This window comes from Rana temporaria, chromosome 4, assembly GCF_905171775.1.
Source record: "Rana temporaria chromosome 4, aRanTem1.1, whole genome shotgun sequence".
NCBI classification, from domain to species: Eukaryota; Metazoa; Chordata; class Amphibia; order Anura; family Ranidae; genus Rana; species Rana temporaria.
In genome coordinates, this window is record NC_053492.1 from 13,567,250 (window position 1) to 13,592,052 (window position 24,803).

The window sequence follows — 24,803 nt, forward strand, 5'->3', positions numbered from 1 at the left end:
TGGGACATTATCCAGTAACAGACAAGGGATGTGTCTGGATGGTGACTGTATCATTGTGTGTGTCAGGTTCCTATAAGGTGTCAGGATGTCACTGTCTATTTCTCCATGGAGGAGTGGGAGTATTTAGAAGGACACAAGGATCTCTACAAGGACGTCATGATGGACAATCAGCCGCCCCTCACATCACCGGGTAAGAGGAGACTTTATTGTAAAGGAGAGAGCAGTACGGAGGCTCCACCTAGATCCCCCATCATCTGATAAACACATAGAAACAATGTATTCAGTCAGTGTGTGTGTTTCCTACAGATGGATCCAGTAATGGGAACCCACCAGAGAGATGTCCCCGTCCTCTGTATTCCCGGGATTCCACACAGGAAGGTCACACCGTCCCTCACCATCATCCGGTAGATGGAGTTGAGGATCGGGAACATAAGTGTGAGAGATCATCCCAAGTACCAGGGTGTGTTCTCTGTGGTGTCTTTCTCCGTCCCTCTGCCTGGGACCAAGTCTCCTCCCTTTCCTCTTCTCAGAACTTTAATTACTCTGGGATCTGTAGTTACTCTGGTCCATCGACAAAGCAAGATTAGTCTGTATGGAACTACCTCTCCCACAATCACCAGTTCCTACCGCAATTCAGGCAGTCCACAACCTCTTCCTGTGTGGTGGTGGGGGGGATTTAACAGGCTGCACAAACCTCTGTAATAACAGAGTCCAATTACAGCTGTGCCTGTCCCTCTGTAAACACAAGCAGGGACATCAGCAAAAACAATGAAACTGCAGCTGCTTCTCTCTGCTAGCATTGCTAACCGAGGCTATACCCTCCCTCCACCAAAGTTCTTTGGTCTCTGAAGAAACAGCAGGACCAGGTAAAAGGAGTAAATATGTAGTCGCTCTTTTCTGCTAGCATTGCTGACCGAGCTACACTTATTAATTTGGGGCCAGATTCAGGTACAATTACGTTACACAGCGGCGGCGTAACGTATCCCATTTACGTTACACTGCCGCTAGTTTACAGCGTAAGTGCCTGATTCACAAAGCACTTACCTGTAAACTTGCGGCGGTGTCACGTAAATCCGCTTGGCGCAAGCCCGCCTAATTCAAATGGGGCGGGCACCATTTAAATTAGGCTCGTTCCCGCGCCGAACGTACTGCGCATGCTCCGTCCGTCAAATTACCCAACGTGCAGTGCGCTAAATGACGTCACAAGGACGTCATTGGTTTCGGCGTTAACGTAAATGGCGTCCAGCGCCATTCACTGATGACTTACGCAAACAACGTGAATTTTCAAATTTTGACGCGGGAACGACAGCCATACTTAACATTGGTTAGTCCACCTAGAGGGCATCCTTAGTTTTACGCGGCGTATCTCGACGGAAACGACGTAAAGTTAGAGCGACGGGTAACGCGTACGTTCGTGAATCGGCGTAACTAGTGATTTGCATATTCTACGCCGACCGCAATGGAATCGCCACCTAGCGGCCGGCCTAGAATTGCAGCCTTAGATCCGACGGTGTAAGTCAATTAAGTATACAAACTGAAGATGGTGGCATGCTAAATCATATGTCTGGTGTGTGTGGGGACCAGGGCTGGTCTGGGACAAAAATTTGGCCCTGGACTTCATCCAGACTGGCCCACTTTAATTTTACAAAAACTGTATAGAAACTATACGCAATTACATCAGAGAGCCCCTCACTTACATCAGGGTCTCCAGAGAGCCCCCCTTACTTCAGGGTCCCCAGAGAGCCACCCCTCCTTACATCAGGGTCCCTAGAGAGACCCCTCTTACATCAGAGTCCCCCTACCTTGCATCGGGGTCTCCAGAGAGACCCCCACTTACATCAGGGTCCCCAGAGAGCCCCTCCTTACATCAGGATCCCCAGAGAGCCCCCCTATCTTATATCATGGTCCCCAGAGAGCCCCCCTCCCTTACAGGGTCCCCAGAGAGCTCCCCCTTACATCAGAGTCCCCAGAGAGCCTCAGCCTTGCATCAGTGTCCCCAGAAAGCCCCCCACTTACATCAGGGTCCCCAGAGAACCTCCCCTTACATAAAAATTCCCACAGAGCCTCCCCCTTGCATTAGGGTTCCCACAGAACCTCCCCTTTGCATCAGGGTCTCCAGAGAGCCTACCCCTTACATCAGGGTCTCCAGAGAGCCCTCCCACTTACATCAGGGTCCCCACCTTGGTTAGTGAGTCTCCATGGGCTTGATGGTATTTTCTGCCATTCTGTTGGTTTAGGGTGAAGATCTGATGAACATGAAAATTGAGGGTGAAGTAGAAGGGACGTATGTCAGGGATGATCAGCAATATATGATGGAGGCTGGAATGATGAGAACAATCAAAGAGGAGGAGTCTTCTACAGAGATCAGCACAGGTGAGCCATAATATATTCTTCTGTTATCTCTGCTCGGGTTGTAAAGGTTTGTTTTTTATTTTTTAAATAGGTTCCTTTAAGCTAGTGCATTGTTGGTTCACTTACCTTTTCCTTCCATTTCCCTTCTAAATGTTTTATTTCTTTGTCTGACTTTCTCACTTCCTGTTTCTCCTCAGTAAACTTGCCACCATCATCCGAGCGGTGGTTAGTCAGGGACGGATCTTGAAGCAGGCTCCTGAAGAACCTGTGCTCAGATGGAGGCTCCCGGCCGCATGCCTTGCTGCGCTGTAAAGTACAGTGAGATCTGTGCTGAGGGTGATTTATGTGACCCCCACCTGTCACCAAACCGACAGGAAGCTGGCGAGGATGAATGCGTCCACACACACACGCCGGATGCTCTCCTGGCTGCCTAGGCTACAGTGCCGTCTTATTCCTCCAACTGTCCGGGGCTCTGCTTGCAGCTGAAGGCCATGGTCCCAAGAGAGCAACTCCTTCCCAGCACAGACTATATAGCACCTCCTCCAGCATTCTGTTCTCTCCCTGCAGCAGGCTGGAACTTGTAGTCCACAAGGGTCCGACTCCAGTGGAAATGTGGCTCTTCTGACTACATGTCCCAAGATCCATTGCTCTTCTCTTGAATCTCACTGGCTCTGCCTTCAGGATTTGACAATACAGTATCTAGGCTGAGCACTAGAGGGAACGGCCTCATTGTGGCTGGTGTTAGAGTGTCCCCCGATGACACAGGCAATTTAGCCAGCACCTGGCTACATGACATTATAACATGATTAAAGTCTTTATGGAGAAAGACGCTATAGAAATATTTTATTGATACAATGTATACAACTATTTACAAAGAAAAAGATGCCATTTTATTTGTGGGTAAATGGTGGCTCATGCTTATATCTGTTCCTCGTTCCCTTCATTTATACAAGACCCTTTTGACCCTAGATGAGCATCTGGCATAGATGTAAATGGGAGAATCTCATGAAAAAAAAGGGTGCTTCTGAAAATACTGTCTTGAAAGGACCTCCTGAACAATACCTGGCCCTCAAAATGGGTGGGGGGAGTTTGTCTGAGTGCCCACCATGGCACAAATCCTCATCCTCATGTTGAGGACAAGGTTCTCTTTCCCCACAAACCTGGCCCAGTGATTGTGGGAATCTGTGGGCAAAGGTTTATCAGAACCTGGAAGCCCTCTTTAAAAAATATAGGGGCCCTCAGTTTCTGCCCCCCACTGTGAATGACAAAGGGGTACATAGTAGGGTTGTCCCGATACCACTTTTTTAGGACCAATACTTTTTTTCAAGTACTCGCCGATACCGAATACCGATACTTTTTTAAAATGTGTCCCCAAATGCAGCCACGTCCTCCACATATGCAGCCACGTCCCCCACATATGCAGCCACGTCCCCCCACATATGCAGCCATGTCCCCCCATACCTAGATGCCGCCGCCGCCTAGTTAATCAGCGTGCAAGGAACATTACAGCTTTCATTTAAATAGCTGTGTGTTCCGCGCCGCGTATAGACACTCCCCCTTGCTCGGGTGATCTGCACTTTGATAGACAGATCACCCGTCCAATCCCGAGCAAGGAGGAGTGTCTAGACGCGGCGCGGCGGGGAACAGACCGCTATTCAAATGAAAGCTGTAATGTTCCCTGCACGCTGAATAACTAGGCGGCATTGCGGTATGCGGCGGGGGGGGGGGGGGGGACACGTAGTATCGGATCTGGCATCGGGGGCATTTGCGGGAGTACAAGTACTCCCGCAAATGCTCAGTATCGGTCCCGATACTGGTATCGGTATTGGGACAACCCTAGTACATAGTAACCCTACTGTTCTGTTCCAAATTCTGCTTTATGTTTTGACCCAGTCAGTCTGGACAGTATGGTCACCTGCTGATTTGACACCATCCACAGTCAGTTTAAAGTGATTGTTATTTAAAAAGAGACTTTACAAACATGTTATACTTACCTGCTCTGTGAAGTTGGTTTTGCACAGAGTAGCCCAGTTCCTCCTCTTCTCGGGTCCCTCATCACTGCTCCTGGCCCCTCCCTCCTGGTGAGTGCCCCCACAGCAAGGAGCTTACTATGGAGGCACTCGAGCTGAGTCACAGCTCCCTGTGTCCATTCAGACACGGAGCCCCGACCCGCCCCCTCTCCCCTGATTGCCTAACTGACTTTGATTGACATTTGTGGGAGCCAATGGCGCCACTGCTGTGTCTCAGCCATTCAGGAGCATTAAGATAAGAAAAAGCTTCAGCCTTTACAACTCCTTTTAAATCTTTAATAAGGCACAGAATTTGAGTCCGCCACAACTTAAAGGGGTTGTAAAGGTTTGTGTTTTTTCACCGTATGCATTAAGGTGAAAAAAAAAACTGGCAATCGTGGCCCCCCCCCCCATGTTTTACTTACCGGAGCCAGTTCACCTGCTCTGTGCGTCCCCGGCATCCTCTTCTCCACAGAGTCTCGGCATTGATTGGATAGATTGATAGCAGCAAGCACAGCCATTGGCTCCCGCTGCTGTCAATCAAATCCAATGTCGTGGCCGCCGGGAGGCGGGGCTGAGTCATACACTCGGCGGCTATGGACGCAGAGTGTATGACACTGGAACGCGCCTGCAAGGTAATCCCCTCGGGAGAGAGCTTCCCAGAGGGGGTTAGCTATTGCGGGGAGGAGCCGCCGTGGGACCCCATAAGAGGACAATCAGGGCCACTCTGTGCAAAACGAACTGCACAGTGGAGGCAAGTATATTATATTTGTTATTTTAAAAAAAAATGAACCTTTACAAGCACTTTAACCACTTCCAAACCGCCGTACGTCTTTATACGGCCTAACTTTAAAGATGGATATCTCGGTAACGGCAGCAGCTGCTGCCACAACCGAGGTATCCATCTTTAGTGTCAGCGGTTCTGTTAACGATAACGGCGGTCTCCGCGGCGGATTCGCCGCGAGATCGCCGTTATCGGCAGCGGGAGAGGGGCCCCCCCCCTCCCGCCGCTCTCCCGCGCCCTCCGCCGCTTACCGGAGCCGTCGGTAGCGGCGGAGGAGATCGGGACCGTTCGGCAGCTGAGCGGGGTTACGAGTGAAGGAAAAATCTCCTTCGCCCGTCCCCATAGCTCTGCTGGGCGGAAGTGACGTCAAAACGTCAGTCCCGCCCAGCGTCTTAACCACTTACCCCCCTGACCATATTGCTGCCCAAAGACCAGAGTACTTTTTGCGATTCGGGACTCTGTCGCTTTAACAGACAATTGCGCGGTCATGCGACGTGGCTCCCAAACAAAATTGGCGTCCTTTTTTTCCCACAAATAGAGCTTTCTTTTGGTGGTATTTGATCACCTCTGCGGTTTTTAGTTTTTGCGCTATAAACAAAAATAGAGCGACAATTTTGAAAAAAATGAATATTTTTTAGATTTTGCTATAATAAATATCCCCCAAAAATATATAAAAAAACATTTTTTTTCCTCAGTTTAGGCCGATACGTTTTCTTCTACATATTTTTGGTAAAAAAAAAATCGCAATAAGCGTTTATTAGAAAACAATTGGTTGTGAATGTCACCGGCGCAAAAGAAAATAAATAAATAAATAAATAAATGTGAACCGTGATCTGCTGCAGTACTGTGTGCCCTTAGTGGGGGTCAATAGTGCATGAGGAAGAAAAGTGTTACTGCGCTGATCTAATTATCCAGAGGTATTAAATCTCTGGGAGTATGGACATAAGTGAAATATCAGGGCCACAATGTACCCAATCTTAAATGTGAATAACCTGGATACAAACAATATATAAAAAAATATGAGAAATATATGAGTCATACAAATGTGACACAGTGATTTCAAACTTGAATCGTATATCTAGATCAGTGTGTCAGCATACAATCCATATGCCACAGTGCTTCTATGAGAAAAATGGCTGTTGCTGCTACTGACCAACCAAATAGTGAAAACAATACGAAAGATATTACAAAAAATATTGTGTATATATGTGTATAAAACTACAATATGCAGTATACCAACTGCACCGTGAGTTGTCCAATAACCGGTATTGGAACAAAATAAATATCAAAAAAGTGAAATAATTATCAAACAACCATACAAATGTGCAATGTGCTGACTGCACTTAAAAATAGTCCAAATGGCAGGCAATCTTGCGCTTATACAATAGGTTCCAGCAAACACAAGGTTCAATGTTGGTAGTACTGTGTAGAGGAAAGTGCCGCTATCTCTTCCACCCGACAAAGATGTGCCACCATCACCAATGGTTAAAATCAACACTCACCAGACCCCAGATATTATTAGGCTCCAAAGTGGTGTCTTTTCTTTGTCCGTCAGTGGGTGTTGCCTCCTTTTCCCTTTTACAAGGTGTCATCAATTCCTCAAAAACAAGGGGCTTATCATGGTGTAGTATATTAAAATATGTATTTATTTAAAAAAGGTAAAAAAATAACACTTACAATATAAAGTGCCTCTGACCGGCACTGAGTGTCTTTGGCAGTGTCAACCGTTAAAAGCCGCTGACCAGCATTTAAATGGCGTCCTAAGAGGTGTGCTTGCCCCGCTGTGCTCCGCATGTATTGCTACAAGGGGTCCGGGCGCGCTGGTGTGCTGCACCCTCTGTGTGCGTGTCCAAACAGCCTCTACGCGTTTCGCTAATTGCGTCGTCAGGAGAGCTGTGGACACTACTGTTTAAGCTGTATTTATACCCCTGTGGATTCCCTGAAATGCTGCAAGGTAGTCACAGGAAACAGGAAGTCTTCCGGCCACCATCTTGGCTGATGGCACAGGAAGTTCCTGTTCCACCATTTTGGTTACTGGATACCTGGCTATTTGCCAGTCCTGCCTGTTGTTACTGGGTGTCAGCAATAAAAATATGCCCAGCAGCCAGGGTGGCTGTATGTGTGGGGCGCTATGTGCGCTGCTACCTCCGTTCGTTTGTGCACCTCCCCCCCCCTCCGTGTGTGCGCGCTTATCGCCCTGTGTGTTATTCCCTGTATTATCGCCGCTACCGGAAGTGCTTGTGCGGCCATCTTGCCTCCGTCACCGGAAGTGTCCGTTCCGCCAATTTTGGTTACTAGCATCCTATGTTAGTCTATGCCTGTTTTGGGTAATGGCTAATTCTCCACACAGGATGTAATGTTAGTCATTTTAGCTACTGGCAATAGTCCCTGTGTAGCAGTCACCGTCTCTGGTTGACGCTGCCAGGGACACTTTACAAAAAACAACATTTTATCACCTATATTACTTTAAGTGGTCAAAAGCTGTGTTTACTAAAAAAATGTATTTACTAAAAATTAATCAAACACCATGAGGCCATAAGCAGCAGGAAACAATACAGTTTTCATTTTTCTGCTGCTATATTTTGACTTTTCTGTATAAACACTTCTCAGTGTGTGTTATTACTGGTTTAATTTTCTTATAATTTTTTTGCAAATCTATAAAAGTTTCAAAACTGTTAAAGTCCCTGTTTGGCGCAAACTTAATGCCCTTGTCTAATACCAGTAGTTCCTCCTGGGAGAATTCAATGTTAGTTAGGTTGAAGATCCCTTCACCTAACCCACCCTTTTTCTTTTTGCTTCACCTTCTGTACCCTCTCCTTCTTGGGGGTTGTGATTCCACCCCCCTCTGCCGGTCTGAAAAACCGGCATAGGTGGTCTGAAAAACTCCCCCCAGTCCCTCCATTCCCCCTGCCATTGGGGTGGCCCATAGTTTTGGCCATAGTATCCTCTCCCTCTACCCCTTTGGCCTCCCCTCCAGGGTCTGGAGTATTGGCCATAATAAGGGGGGTAGGAGTGTTGTTGGGGTGGTGGTGGTGGAGGTGGTCCCCCTTGTTGATTTTTATTTGGGGTGGATTTATGTGCAATATTTTTAACAGCCGGGGTGGCTGCTTTCTTTTTCACACTAGTAGTCTCAATTTTCCCCTGGGAGGTGCTTGCACCCTGCGTTTTGTTCGTTTCCATTTCGTCATTAAGGGATGTATTATTCGAATTGGGTATTATATCATTCTCTTGCCAGCTATAAATTTTTCCTGCTACATAATCTTTCTTATCTCGTTGGTATTTTTTAACCTTTTTATTTTTGATTTCATTATCTAGTTTAGTCAGGAAATCTTGCAATTTTTTAGCTCTGGTGCTGTAATCATCAGTGCTGCTATGTGGGGTCATGTTCTCTTTAAGGCCGTTAATGGTTGTTTCAATTTTCTTTAGCTTTATCTTTCTTCTGTCAATAATAATGTCCAATAGTTTGTTTTCACATCCATTAAAAAAGTTATACCAAGCTTGTGTTAGGCCCTCCTCTGTTAGCCCATCATTGGGTCCTAAATCCCACCTTAACCTACGTGGTGTTATGTGGGCTTGTTTGTATTTTTCCAAGGTTGTAATGTCCCACCACACCCTTGTTTGTTTGTCCATTAAGTTTTTTAACTGTTTGAACCCTTGTTCCAGATTGACTGTGGGGATATCATCTGTATTTTCAAATGGGTCTCCCATTTCTAACCTTCTACTGGCTAACATTACATCCTGTGTGGAGAATTAGCCATTACCCAAAACAGGCATAGACTAACATAGGATGCTAGTAACCAAAATTGGCGGAACGGACACTTCCGGTGACGGAGGCAAGATGGCCGCACAAGCACTTCCGGTAGCGGCGATAATACAGGGAATAACACACAGGGCGATAAGCGCGCACACACGGAGGGGGGGGGAGGTGCACAAACGAACGGAGGTAGCAGCGCACATAGCGCCCCACACATACAGCCACCCTGGCTGCTGGGCATATTTTTATTGCTGACACCCAGTAACAACAGGCAGGACTGGCAAATAGCCAGGTATCCAGTAACCAAAATGGTGGAACAGGAACTTCCTGTGCCATCAGCCAAGATGGTGGCCGGAAGACTTCCTGTTTCCTGTGACTACCTTGCAGCATTTCAGGGAATCCACAGGGGTATAAATACAGCTTAAACAGTAGTGTCCACAGCTCTCCTGACGACGCAATTAGCGAAACGCGTAGAGGCTGTTTGGACACGCACACAGAGGGTGCAGCACACCAGCGCGCCCGGACCCCTTGTAGCAATACATGCGGAGCACAGCGGGGCAAGCACACCTCTTAGGACGCCATTTAAATGCTGGTCAGCGGCTTTTAACGGTTGACACTGCCAAAGACACTCAGTGCCGGTCAGAGGCACTTTATATTGTAAGTGTTATTTTTTTACCTTTTTTAAATAAATACATATTTTAATATACTACACCATGATGAGCCCCTTGTTTTTGAGGAATTGATGACACCTTGTAAAAGGGAAAAGGAGGCAACACCCACTGACGGACAAAGAAAAGACACCACTTTGGAGCCTAATAATATCTGGGGTCTGGTGAGTGTTGATTTTAACCATTGGTGATGGTGGCACATTTTTGTCGGGTGGAAGAGATAGCGGCACTTTCCTCTACACAGTACTACCAACATTGAACCTTGTGTTTGCTGGAACCTATTGTATAAGCGCAAGATTGCCTGCCATTTGGACTATTTTTAAGTGCAGTCAGCACATTGCACATTTGTATGGTTGTTTGATAATTATTTCACTTTTTTGATATTTATTTTGTTCCAATACCGGTTATTGGACAACTCACGGTGCAGTTGGTATACTGCATATTGTAGTTTTATACACATATATACACAATATTTTTTGTAATATCTTTCGTATTGTTTTCACTATTTGGTTGGTCAGTAGCAGCAACAGCCATTTTTCTCATAGAAGCACTGTGGCATATGGATTGTATGCTGACACACTGATCTAGATATACGATTCAAGTTTGAAATCACTGTGTCACATTTGTATGACTCATATATTTCTCATATTTTTTTATATATTGTTTGTATCCAGGTTATTCACATTTAAGATTGGGTACATTGTGGCCCTGATATTTCACTTATGTCCATACTCCCAGAGATTTAATACCTCTGGATAATTAGATCAGCGCAGTAACACTTTTCTTCCAATAAGCGTTTATTGATTGGTTTGCGCAAAAGTTATAGCGTTTACAAAATAGGGGGTAGTTTTATGTCATTTTTATTATATTTTTTTTACTAGTAATGGCGGCGATCAGCGATTTTTTTTTTTTCGGTACTGCGACATTATGGCGGACACTTCGGACACTTTTGACACATTTTTGGGACCATTGCCATTTTTATAGCGATCAGTGCTATAAAAATGCATTAGATTACTATAAAAATGCCACTGGCAGTGAAGGGGTTAACACTAGGGGGCGGGGAAGGGGTTAAGTATGCCTGGGTGTGTTCTTACTGGGGGGGGGGGGGGGGGGGGTGGGTGGCCTCACTAGGGGAAACACTGATCCTCGGTTCATACATTGTATGAACCGAAGATCAGCATTTCCCCTGCTGACAGGACCGGGAGTTGTGTGTTTACACACACAGCTCCCGTTCCCCGCTCTGTACCGAGCGATCGTGTGTGCCCGGCGGCGATCGCGCCCGCCAGGCACACGCACGGGAGTCGGGGGCGAGCGGGGCGCGCGCGCGTCTCCGGCGGCGCGCGCGCGCCCCTAGTGGCGGCTGGGAGAGAGGACTTCATATTACGTGCTCTCGCCCAGCAGAGCCACCTTGTGGACGTATTTCGACGGCGCGCCGACGGTAAGTGGTTAAAGAAACATATTTTTTTTTTTGTCATTTGAAAAAATTTACATTCCTTGTAATAGGAATAAAAGTGATCATTTTTTTTTTCCCAGTGTAAAAAATAATAAAATAAATAAAAATAAATAAGGAAAAAAAATAAAAAAATTTTAAAGCGCCCCGTCCCGACGAGCTTGTGCGCAGAAGCGAACGCATACGCGAGTAGCGCCCGCAAATGAAAACGGTGTTCAAACCACACAAGTGAGGTATCGCCGCGATCGTTAGAGCGAGAGCAATAATTATAGCCATAGACCTCCTCTGTAACTCAAAAAATGCAACCTGTAGAATTTTTTAAACGTCGCCTATCGAGATTTTTAAGGGTAAAAGTTTGACGCCATGCCACGAGCGGGGGCAATTTGTAAGCGTGACATGTTGGGTACCATTTTACTCGGCGTAACATTATCTTTCACAATATATAAAAAAATTGGGCCAAATGTATTGCTGTCTTATTTTTTAATTCAAAAAAGTGATTTTTTTCCAAAAAAAGTGCGCTTGTAGGTCCGCTGCGCAAATATGGTGTGATAAAAAGTATTGCAATGATCGCCATTTTATTCTCTAGGGTGTTAGAAAAAAATAAATATATAATGTTTGTGGGTTTTAAGTAATTTTCTAGCAAATAAAACTGTTTTAGTCTTGTAAACACCAAATCTGAAAAACACCCAAAGTAGAGAAGTGGTTAAGCTAGCTGTGGTACAGACAGTGATTTTCTAGTCTTTTGAAAGGCAAGAAAAAAATCAGTTTCCTAATCCCTGTCTCTGAGAAGAACTAACGCTAACTAAGGGAACATGAAAGAAACAGGGAGGGTCTATCTAGGACTAAACTAACTAGTACTAATCATCTTGCTAGGATGAAAAGTAAGGAGGAATATAGAAAACGGAAACGCTTGTATTTGCAACAGGAAATACTTCTCCAAACACCCTCCAGTGCTAGGCCTATGGTCATTAGTTTTATGCTAAAGGGTCTGAAAGTCAGAACTTTGAATCTCTTCATTATCGGAGATCACATGACCCAGTGCCTAGGCTTGTGGTGTGAAAAGCATGTACCTCCCAGTCCCCATTGGTTCCTGCACTTCTGACAAGGCTGTGTAAATATAGAAGTGATCTGGGAGGAGGACCAAAGGTCGTTTTTACTATAGAGGGGAAGTCATAGCTGGTTTGGACATCCACAGAAAATATCTGCTCACTAAAATCTACCTGATTTAGATGGAATCTTGAGTTAGGTGAACTTACCGTTGTGTATCTATTGATCATGGTTTTTATATGTTTTTTCTAGGACAGGCCATTGAGGAACCCTCAAAGGATCATCTCACTGTATCTCTAAGCTGTAATATGGAAACTGGGGATATCACAAGAGATTGTGCAGAAGAAAAGACAATGAGTCCCGCTACGGATGGAGAACATGACACCCTGAATAGACCATCAAATCCCCCTGACTCTGAGCAACCTCATACTGTGAGGCATGGTGCCAGAAATAAGGGGAAGGAGAAAATTCCTGGTCCAGAATGTGGGGAAAGTTGTAGCTCTGAATCAAGTCTTACTGTACATCAGAGATCTCACACTGGTGGGAAGCTTCATTCTTGTTCTGAATGCAGGAAAGGTTTTTTTAAAAATTTAAAACTCTTCATACATGGCAGATCTCATACGAACAATAAGCAATATTCCTGTCCTAAGTGCAGGGAATGTTTTTCACAATTGTCCCATCTTTACATGCATAAGAGGTCCCACATGAGGACTAAGACATATTCTTGTCCTGAGTGTCGGAAATGTTTTTCAAGGAAATCAACCCTTGTCATACATCAAAGATCTCACACAGGGAAGGGGCCGTACTCCTGCCCTAAATGTGATAAAAGTTTTTTACGCAAGGCCAATCTTTGCGCACATCAGAGGATTCACACAGGAGAGAAACCGTATTCCTGTTTTGATTGTGGAAAATGTTTTCCAAGGAAATCAACCCTTGTCATTCATCAAAGAACTCACACGGGGGAGAAGCCGTACTCCTGCCCTGAATGTGATAAAAGTTTTTCACGTAAGTCTAAGCTTTACACACATCGGAGGATTCACACAGGAGAGAAGCCGTATTCCTGTCCTGAGTGTGGCAAATTTTTCTCAGACAGATCAGCTTTTGTTAGACATCAAAGATCTCATACAGGTGAGAAGCCGTATTCTTGTGCTGTGTGTGGGAAATGCTGTTCAAAGAAATCACACCTTATTGTACATCAAAGATCTCACACAGGTGAGAAGCCATACTCCTGTTCGGAGTGTGGCAAATGTTTCTCAGACAAATCAAGCCTTGTTAGACATCAAACATCTCACACAGGTGAGAAGCCCTATTCCTGTCCTGAGTGTGGAAAATGTTTTGCGCGGGCATCGTATCTTACCAGACATCAGTGGTCTCACACGGGGGAAAAGCCATATTCCTGTTCGGAGTGTGGGAAGTGTTTCTCAGATAAATCAACCCTAGTAAGACATCAAACATCTCACACAAGTGAGAAGCCGTATTCCTGTCCTGAGTGTGGGAAATGTTTCTCAATGAAATCGGAACTTGTTAGACATCAAAGATCTCACACAGTTGAGAAGGCGCATTCCTGTGCGGAGTGTGGGAAATGTTTTTCAAATAAATCAAGACTTGTTCTACATCAAAGATCTCACACAGGTGAAAAGCCGTATTCCTGTCCTGAGTGTGGGAAATGTTTCTCAGACAAATCAAGCCTTGCTAGACATCAAAGATCTCACACCGGTGAGAAGCCGTATTCTTGTCCTGAGTGTGGGAAATGTTTCTCGGTGAAATCGGAACTTGTTAGACATCAAAGATCCCACACAGGCGAGCAGCCACATTCCTGTGCGGAGTGTGGGAAATGTTTTTCAAAGAAATCAAGACTTGTTGTACATCAAAGATCTCACACAGGTGAAAAGCCGTATTCCTGTCCTGAGTGTGGGAAATGTTTCTCAGACAAATCAAGCATTGCTAGACATCAAAGATCTCACACAGGTGAAAAGCCATATTCCTGTCCTGAGTGTGGGAAATGTTTCTCAGATAAATCAAGCGTTGCTAGACATCAAAGATCTCACACAGGTGAAAAGCCGAATTCCTGTCCTTAGTGTGGGAAATGTTTCTCAGAGAAATCAACCTTTGTTAGACATCAAAGAACTAACAAAGTTGGGAAGCCAAATTCCTTCTCTGAGTGAGGAATTTTTTTCACAGGTGTCCCATCTTCACACTCATCGAATGTTTCACACAGGGAGAAGCCGTGTCCCTGACCTTAGTGCAGAAATATATATATATATATATATATATATATATATATATATATATATTTTTTTTCAGAAATCAGACCTTGTTATACATTAAAGATCTTACACAGGTGAGAAGCCATACTCCTGTCCTTACTGAGAAATCTTATCTACAGAAAACAAAACATACACAGGCAGCGCTTTGCACACAATTCATCAAAACAGTTAGATCAGTATATACACACATTGATTTTAGTCCATAATCAGTTTTTCAAAGGTTGTTGTGTAAAAGGTTGGTAAAAAAAAAGTTCAGTCCTTTCCGATCACATCTATCAAGATTGCCACCAACACCTCCACACATGCAGAGAGAAGGGGGGGGTGCTAGAACCCCCTCTTGTAAAAACTCTTACCAGAAAGAGCTTGATTAGTGCGCATAAATCACAGAATGTTATACGCTCTCCACGGATGTTTCCTTTTCCAGATCAGGCGATGCCAGATAACTGAATCCACAATATGCATATAACATTAGCGTTGTTCACATATAGTCAGCTTGCACAATCAGGTAACATTGTAGCATCTCCTACCCCACTAAGCTTGTGTATCAAGAGGTAGTTACCGGCCGTGTCCCCGAAAAACAGGTTACGTTGTATGGCCACACCCTCAGATGATGTCGTGAATGACGAAACGCGTCAGGGTGGAGCCATATGATACGTAGTAATGATGTTGGCACGTTGTTCGGGGACACGGCTGGTGACTACCGCTTGATACATGAGCACAGTGGGGTAGGAGATGCTGCAATGTTACCTGAGTGTGCAAGCTGACTATATGTGAACAACGCTACTGTTCTATGCATATTGTGGATTCAGTTGTCTGGCATCGCCTGATCTGGGAAAAGAAAACATCCGTGGAGAGAGTATAACATTCTGTGATTTATACACACTGATCAAGCTCTTTCTGGTAAGTTTTTACAAGAGGGGGTTCAGCACACACACCCCCCCCCCTTCTCTCTGCACATGTGGAAGTGTTGGTGTCAGCAATCTTGATAGAAGTGATCGGAAAGGACTGAACTTTTTTTTTACCAACCTTTTACACAACCTTTGAAAAACTGATTATGGACTAAAATGAATGTGTATATACTGATCTAACTTATGCCGCGTACACACGCTCGGAATTTCCGATGGGGACTTTTTCTGACTTGGATAGAGAGCAGGTTCTCTATTTTTCCGATGGAAAAAAATTCTATTGTTAAATCCATTCGTCTGTATGCAATTCCGACGCACTAAAAACCACGCATGCTCAGAATCAAGCAGAAGAGCCGAACTGCCTATTGAACTTCATTGATCTCGGCTCGTCGTAAGTCTTGTGCGTCACCGCGTTCTTGACGGTCGGGATTCCCGACAAGATTTGTGTGACCGTGTGTGTATGCAACACAAGTTTGAGCGGAATTCCGTCGGAAAAACCATACGATTTTTTTTTTCCAATGGAAAATCCGATCGTGTGTACGCGGCATAAGTGTTTTGATGAATTGTGTGCACAGCGCTGCCTGTGTCTGTTTGACTACATTGTTTTAAATTATTTTTGACTTGCCTTTGAGCGAGTTGTTTGTAGTTGTAGCCTTATTTGGCTGTGTTTTGTCTTAATTTCACTACTCCAAGAGCGCTTGTTTTTTTAGGAGCGGGCCATTTTCTTTCTGTTTTAATTAGAAACAAAACCTGTCACACAGGGGAAGCTATATTCCTGTCTTGAATGTGAAAATGCTATATATGGAAATCCGACTTTGTTATACATCAAAGATCTTACACAGAGGAGAAGCCATATTTCTGTCTTTAGTGTGGGAAATGTTTCCATGGCACCACACATGGGTTGACTGTCCTCAAGTTCCCCAGGACAGTATAAATAAATATATAGAGTTCAACTGATCAGATATGTTTATTTTTTCATCCTCCTTTCCCCAGAAGGAAGACTTACCTAGCTCAGTAAATGTTAAAGGGTCACTAAAGGAAAAAAAATGTTTTGCTGAAATGACTGTTTACTGGGTATAGAGACATAAAAGTTAACTGATTCCTTTTAAAAATAATTAAAAATTGAATTTAATCCATCATATAATGTGCCTCTAGTTTCACTTTCGGTTTTAAAGGTACATACATGAAGTTCCGGGTGAGAGGTGAGTCGGGAAGACTCACAGAACAAAAACAAACAAATCCAGGGCAGTGTTTTGTTTTTAAAATGAATCTGATTGGTTCTGAGGAGTTTTAGACACACAGTAATGACAGCTTTGACGACCGTGAAAATCTCCCAGTACCATGATTATAAAGGAAACAGGCAACCAGGAAGTGTGGAGATCACAGCAGAATTACAGCTACTTCAAAGCAAAAACGAACAATGAGGACATGAAACCAGTACTGCAGTAAGGTAAAGGAAGCTATTAAGCTAAAAAAAAAAAAATTCCTTTAGTGACCCTTTAATTTTAAGACATTTTATCCAGCTAAGTACCCATTAATACTGCTGGGGTCTTCTTCATTGAAATATGCATCTTACATGGAGTGTGATACTGCCTACTGCTCCACCAAATAGTATCTGATGCCTCGTACACATGACCAGTTTTCCCGTCGAAAAAACTGTGATGGCCGGGAATTCTGACCGCGTGTATGCTCCATCGCAGTTTTTCAGATGGGAAAACTGCCGGAAAAAAAAGAGAGAGCAGGATCTCTTTTTTTCCCATCAGAAAAAAAATCCTAGCAGGAAAACCGTTCGCCTGTATGCTTTTCCGACGGGGAAAAAACTGCGCAGGCTCGGAAACAATTCAACGCATGCTCAGAAGCATTGAACTTAATTTTCTTGGCTCGACCTATTCTTTTACGTCACCACGCGCTTGACAGTCAAAATTTCACCGAACGCGTGTGATCGTGTGTATGCAAGGCAGGCTTGAGAAGAATTCCGTCGGGAAAACCAACGTTTTTTTTTCAGACGGGAAAACCGCTCGTGTGTACGGGGTATGAGTCTTCTTTGCCATTCAGCTGCCTTTTCCCCTGTGCAATTCCTGTGCTGCTATGCTTTATTGTCTGTTTTACAAATCCCTTTCTGACATGCATTTTATCTTCCCCTACTTGTTCTCTGTACTGGCAATGTGCATCTGCTGCTCTCCGATGGTCGTGGGCACACTCTGTTTCTGTGTAATCAGCTGAAGCTGGAGGATGATGTGTGATGGAGCACGTGCTGTGCTTTCTAGCCAGGGGGCTTGGCACTTCTGTGGAAGCCTGCAGTAGGCAGAGGAAAGGCAGTGTGATGCGCATTGTGCTTCATAGGCATCAGGGTATGGGGTATGCTCAGCAACTAATGCATGCTCTATATACAGGTGGTTCTCAAAAAATTAGCATATTGTGATAAAATTCATTATTTTCTGTAATGTACTGATAAACATTAGACTTTCATATATTTTAGATTCATTACACACAACTGAAGTAGTTCAAGCCTTTTTATTGTTTTAATATTGATGATTTTGGCATACAGCTCATGAAAACCCCAAATTCCTATACCAAAAAATTTGCATATCATGAAAAGGTTCTCTAAACGAGCTCTTAACCTAATCATCTGAATCAACTAATTAACTCTAAACACCTGCAAAAGATTCCTGAGGCTTTTAAAAACTCCCAGCCTGGTTCATTACTCCAAACCGCAATCATGGGTAAGACTGCCGACCTGACTGCTGTCCAGAAGGCCATCATTGACACCCTCAAGCAAGAGGGTAAGACACAGAAAGAAATTTCTGAACGAATAGGCTGTTCCCAGAGTGCTGTATCAAGGCACCTCTGTGGGAAGGAAAAAGTGTGGCAGAAAACGCTGCACAACGAGAAGAGGTGACCGGACCCTGAGGAAGATTGTGGAGAAGGACCTATTCCAGACCTTGGGGGACCTGCGGAAGCAGTGGACTGAGTCTGGAGTAGAAACATCCAGAGCCACTGTGTACAGGCGTGTGCAGGAAATGGGCTATAGGTGCCGCATTCCCCAGGTCAAGCCACTTTTGAACCAGAAACAGCGGCAGAAGCGCCTGACCTGGGCTACAGAGAAGCAACACTGGACTGTTGCTCAGTGGTCCAAAGTACTTTTTTCGGATGAAAGCAAATTTTGCATGTCTTTCGGTAATCAAGGTGCCAGAGTCTGGAGGAAGACTGGGGAGAGGGAAATGCCAAAATGCCTGAAGTCCAGTGTCAAGTACCCACAGTCAGTGATGGTCTGGGGTGCCATGTCAGCTGCTGGTGTTGGTCCACTGTGTTTTATCAAGGGCAGGGTGAATGCAGCTAGCTATCAGGAGATTTTGGAGCACTCCATGCTTCCATCTGCTGAAAAGCTTTATGGAGATGAAGATTTCATTTTTCAGCACGACCTGGCACCTGCTCACAGTGCCAAAACCACTGGTAAATGGTTTACTGACCATGGTATTACTGTGCTCAATTGGCCTGCCAACTCTCCTGACCTGAACCCCATAGAGAATCTGTGGGATATTGGGAAGAGAAAGTTGAGAGACGCAAGACCCAACACTCTGGATGAGCTTAAGGCCACTACCGAAGCATCCTGGGCCTCCATAACACCTCAGCAGTGCCACAGGCTGATTGCCTCCATGCCACGCCGCATTGAAGCAGTCATTTCTGCAAAAGGATTCCCGACCAAGTATTGAGTGCATAACTGAACATACTTATTTGAAGGTTGACTTTTTTTTTATTAAAAACACTTTTCTTTTATTGGTCGGATGAAATATGCAAATTTTTTGAGATAGGAATTTTGGGTTTTCATGAGCTGTATGCCAAAATCATCAATATTAAAACAATAAAAGGCTTGAACTACTTCAGTTGTGTGTAATGAATCTAAAATATATGAAAGAAAAGAATGAACTTTATCACAATATGCAAATTTTTTGAGAACCACCTGTAGTTGGGATGCCCTTGATATCCCGTTCCTCTCTACGTTTAAAGATAAGGGAATTTCTATTATGCCGCGTACACACGATCGGAATTTCCGACAATAAAGCCTCGTACACACGATCGGATATCTGATGGAATCTAATCCGATGGATTTTTTCGTTGGATATCCGATGAAGCTGACTTTCATCAGTCTTGCCTACACACCATCAGTCAAAAATCGTGGCAAAACGCGGTGACGTAAAACACTACGACGTGCTGAGAAAAATGAAGTTCAATGCTTCCGAGCATGCGTCGACTTGATTCTAAGCATGCATGGATTTTTGACTGATGGACTTCCACACAGACGATCGTTTTTTTTTTATCCATAGGGAAAATTTTAAATATGTTCTATTTTTTTTTTCACCGATGGAAAACAAACGATGGGGCCCACACACATTCGGTTTTCATCGGACAAACCGATCGTGTGTACAGGGCTTAAAAATGTTCGATGTGAGCTTTTGGTTGGAAATTCCGACCGTGTGTAGGCTTTATCGGACTTTTTCTGTTGGAATTTCCGACAAGAAAAATTTGAGAGCTAGTTCTCAATTTCTCCGACATGAAAAATTCTTGTCGGAAATTCCGAACGTGTGTATGCAATTCCGACGCATAAATCCATGCATGCTCGGAATCAAGCAGAAGAGCCGCACTGCCGATTGAACTTCATTTTTCTCGGCTCGTCGTACGTGTTGTACGTCACCGCGTTTTTGACGGTCGTAATTTTGTGTGACTGTATGTATGCAACTCAAGTTTGAGCCAACATTCCGTCGGAAAAAAATCCACGGTTTTCTTGTCGGAATCTCCAATCGTGTGTACGCGGCATAACTCTCTTCAGCATGTAATAAACTATTAGCTGCAGTTGATTTTCTATATAAATAGTTAGAAGAGCCGGCAACACTAAAATCCTTGAAGTGTCGTTTATTGGTACATCAGAGTGACAGTAAAACAATAGCGCTGACGCGTTTTGGCAATAGTCTTAGTCGTAGCTAATTTGAAATAGATATGGCAAGATATATACAGTACACATACACCTACACAGACTCCACCGTTGAACAATTAGCATATCAAATTGATACCACATATAATTAACATATTTTGTTGATTCCACCACTCATTCAAGTGGATGGTGACTACACCTGTTTTTGCCAGAAGAAAAAAGGGGATAAAAAATGTTGGGCCAAAAAATAAGAAAAGTGTGAAAAAAAGGTTATTATAGAAATTGCTGCATAAGATGTTTAACCACTTGCTTACTGGGCACATAAACCCCCTTCGTTCTCAGGCGAAATTTTAGCTTCCGGCACTGTGTCGCTTTAACTGACATTTGCGCGGTCGTGCGATGTGGCTCCCAAACAAAATTGACGTCCTTTTTTCCCCACAAATAGAGCTTTATTTTGGTGGTATTTGATCACCTCTGCGGTTTTTATTTTGTGCGCTATAAACAAATAAAGAGCGACAATTTTTTTTTTACTTGTTGCTATAATAAATCTCCCATTTTTTAAAAAAAAATTGCAATAAGCGACTGGTTTGCGCAAAAGTTATAGCGCCTACAAAATGGGGAACAGAATTATGATTTTTTTTTCATTATTTCTTTTTTTACTAGTAATGGCGGCGATCTGCGATTTTTATTGGGACTGCAATATTGCGGCGGACGTATCGGACACTTTTGACACAAATTTGGGACCATTCACATTTATACAGCGATCATTCCTTTAAAAATGCACTAATTACTGTATAAATGTGACTGGCAGTGAAGGGGTTAACACTAGGGGGTGAGGAAGGGGTTAACTGTGTATCCTGGGTGTGTTCTAACTGTGTGGGGGGAGGGGGGTGACTGGGGGAGGTGACCGATGCTATGTCCCTATGTACAAGGGACACAGATCGGTCTCCTCTCCTCTAACAGCACGTGGAGCTCTGTGTTTACACACAGAGCTCCACGTCCCTGCTGTTACCGGCTGTGTTCCCGACGATCGCGTGTACCTGGCGGACATCGCGGCCGCCAGGTACACGCATCGGGTCCCCAGCGATGCGGCGGCACAGTGGTTACCCGCCGCGCGCCCCCCAGTGGCGCGCACGGGTAATGCATTTAAAATGATGTCCAAAGACATCCACTTGGCACCTGAGAACCGCGCTGTTGACGTCTTTTGTCAATAGCGCGGGTCTCAAGTGGTTAAACATTGTTCTTCCAAAAAATGGAAGAGAGGAAAAAAAAGAAAAGATATATATATATATATATATATATATATATATATAGAGCATAATGGCCAGAGGTGGGGGGGTGCCCGAGAGCCTTGGTAATACTCGGAAAGGCCTGAGGACAGCTCGGCTAAAGTCGGAAAACCTCGCAAACAGGTTATTTCCAAGCATTTTTGAACGGCTCTGATCGGCTCCGGCGCCCCCCACCTAAGGCCGAACGCGGTACTGCACACCACTGTGGCTTGAATCCTGCTCATTTTGCGAGACAACACTCGCAAACCGAGTCAGGATTTTTTTTAAATACATCGCTTGTATTGCGAAAACGCTCGTTAACCGCGTTACTCGCAATCCAAGGTTTCACTGTATTCTTAAGTCAAAAATACTTAATAGTGACACAATGTAAGAGCAAAATAAGTGACAGAACTACTATTGAAAGATTATGTTAAAAATAAACAATTAACCAGAAGTGGCAGGAAAGAGATAAAAAAAAACAGGCACAGAAAGAGCTCACTAGAAACAGCTTTGCCCACAGCTTCTACTGGCCACACATAGGACCAATGTCACTAATTATTTTCAGTCCTGTGTTGGCAGATTGGAGACACAACTGAGGCCTTTGCCCAATTTGGATGAGCCCTTCCAGAGGGGGGTAGTAGATATTATCGGGCCCTGTGCATACCCAGCAATTCAGAGAAACATCTCATACTTACCAAAGTAGATTATGCTACCCGGTACCCAGAGGCAGTAGCCCTGAGCTCTACTTGGGCAAACAAGGTTGTGGGCGCACTGTTGGGCATTCAGGTAGGGGTGCGCACTGATACGGCGGCGCAGCGTATCGTTTTTACGCTACGCCTCCAAAAATTACTGGAGCTACGCTGCATTCACGAAGCATTTGCTCCGTAATTTGCGGCGGCGTTTCGTAAAAGGGGCCGGCGTAAGCGTGCATAATTTAAATGATCCCGTAGGGGGCGTGGATCATTTAAATTAGGCGCGTTCCCGCGTCGAACGTACTGCGCATGCTCCGTCGGGAAAATTTCCCGACGTGCATTGCGGTAAATGACGTCGCAAGGACGTCATTGACTTCGACGTGAACGTAAATGGCGTCCATCGGCATTCACGAACGAGTTACGCAAACGACGCAAAATTTGAAAATCGCCACGCGGGAACGACGTCCATACTTACCATTGGCTGCGCCTCCTATTAGCAGGAGCAGCCTTACGGCGAAAACGACGTACGCAAACGACGTAAAAAACGAGCGCCGGCCGCACGTACGTTTGTGAATCGGCGTAAGTATGCAATTTGCATACTCTACGCTGACAACTATGGGTGCACCACCTAGCGGCCAGCGTCAGATTGCACCCTAAGATACGACGGCATAAGAGTAGGGTGCCCACGTGTCCCGGATTGCCCGAGACTGTCCCGCAATTGACATGTCTGTCCCTGGTCCCGGGCACCTTCATTCTGGGACAATACAATGTCCCTGAATGAAATAGAGAACACAGCCACCCCCTACTAACTAATAACTACATTTCCGGAACTGGTTGCTAGGTCCAGCGCTGCCTGGCATCTTGCAACCAGTGATAATTTACTCTCAGACAGTGAGACCGGGAGCGAGGCCTGCGCCTAGTGCAGCACTGCTGTCCCCATCCACCTCGGCATCTCCTCCTTCTCCGGCACCCAGCGGCAAACAGAAGGGGACTGGTGTGATCTTCACTCACCAGATAGTGACACCACTCCTTACCGTCTATGCACGTGGCTCATGCAGAGGGAGTGACAGCAGCACGGCATCTGGTGGCAGGCTATGGGTTGGAAGCGGCACTGCATCTGGTGGCAAGGGGCACATTCACCTGACAAATAACCCGCTGCCAAATTCCCCATCAACCCCGAAACTACATTTCCCCCTGTCCCCCTCATCTTCTTTGGGGGAAGGTGAGAGAGGGGGTGTGTCCCTGAATGGCAGTTTGGAAATGTGGTCACCCTACATAAGAGACTTATGCCAGTCGTATCTTAGGCTACAGTCGGCGTATCGAGCTTTCTGAATACAAAAAGTAGATATGCCGGCGCTACTTAGCAATTACGCTGCGTATCTATGGATACTAGGGTTGCCACCTCATCCCTTTAAAACCGAACACATATTAATTACACAGGTTCTGTGGCTAATTAAGGTGGTAATTAGACTCATTTGGTGCCTTACCTGCATTAAATCAGCCACAGAACCTGCGTAATTCATATGTGTTCGGTTTTAAAGGGATGAGGTGGCAACCCTAATGGATACGCAGGCGTAATTACTTTCTGAATCTACCCCAAGGTTGTGTTCACCTTATGAAAACTTTCTCAGGGCTGCAGTTCCTTTGAGCTCCACAAGGTGGTGATCTCACTTATACTGTGTCAGAAAGTCTCTATGGAATACAGACAGGAAGTGATGTCAGGTATAAATATGAAGTTCCGGGTGAGAGGGGAGTCAGGAGGAAGTAGAGAGGAGACATTGCTGGAAGTGGCAGCAGAGGAGGTAATAAGATCTTATTTTCTATTTACACCCAGTAACCCCGTCATGTCCGTCCTCTTCCTCCATAGTCACTGTGACGTCTTTTATCTCCAGCAGATAATGCTACACACAAATATTGGGCTAGATTCAGATAGCCCGCCTTAAGTTTGTGCGGGAGTAGCGTATCTCAGATACGCTACGCCGCCGTAACTTAGTGAGGCTGGGGCTGGATTCACAAAGAACCTGTGCCCTAAGTTACGGCGGGGTATCGTAAATCTGCCGGCGTAAGCGCTCCGAATTCAAATTGTGAAGAGGTGGGCGTGTTTTATGTAAATAAAACATGACCCCAGGTAAGTGACGTCTCTAACGAACGGCGCATGCGCCGTCCGTGAACGTATCCCAGTGCGCATGCTCCTAATCACGTCGCAAATAGTCAATGCTTTCGACGTGAACGTAATTTATGCAAAGCCCTATTCGCGAACGACTTACGCAAACGACGCAAAATTCAACGCTGTCCCGACGTCCATACTTAACATTGGATACTCCTCATATAGCAGGAGTAACCTTATGCCGGAAAAAGCCTTACGTAAACGACGTAAAAAAATCCGCCGGGCGCACGTACGTTTCTGAATCGGCGTATCTAGCTCATTTGCATATTCTACGCTGAAATCAACGGAAGCGCCACCTAGCGGCCAGCGTAAATATGCACCCTAAGATACGACGGCGTAAGAGACTTACGTCAGTCGTATCTTGGCAAAATTCCGGCGTATCTTGCTTTCTGAATACAGAAAAAAGATACGACGGCGCATCGTAGAAGTTACGCTGCGTATCAACAGATACGCCGACGTAACTTCTTACTGAATCTGGCCCATAGTGTGGAAACCTAGATTAAACCCTTC

General features: G+C 45.0%; 1 protein-coding gene across 1 annotated transcript; it reads left to right on the forward strand.

Annotated features, from left to right (window-relative positions):
* The first annotated feature begins 311 nt into the window (after positions 1–311).
* Positions 312–14,343, forward strand: LOC120935938 (zinc finger protein 260-like). The gene is made up of 3 exons (XM_040347964.1): positions 312–404; positions 2,238–2,373; positions 12,317–14,343. The coding sequence occupies exons 2-3, from the start codon at positions 2,250–2,252 to the stop codon at positions 14,140–14,142; spliced, it is 1,950 nt and encodes a 649-aa protein (XP_040203898.1). The 5' UTR covers positions 312–404; positions 2,238–2,249; the 3' UTR covers positions 14,143–14,343.
* Positions 14,344–24,803: the final 10,460 nt, after the last annotated feature.

What these genes read in the sequence shown, in the direction of transcription:
- LOC120935938 (XM_040347964.1), top strand. Translation starts at nt 2,250, where the DNA reads ATGAACATGAAAATTGAGGGTGAAGTAGAAGGGACGTATGTCAGGGAT. An exon ending in TTCTACAGAGATCAGCACAG is followed by an intron (nt 2,374 to 12,316) that starts GTGAGCCATAAT and finishes TGTTTTTTCTAG; the next exon opens with GACAGGCCATTGAGGAACCC.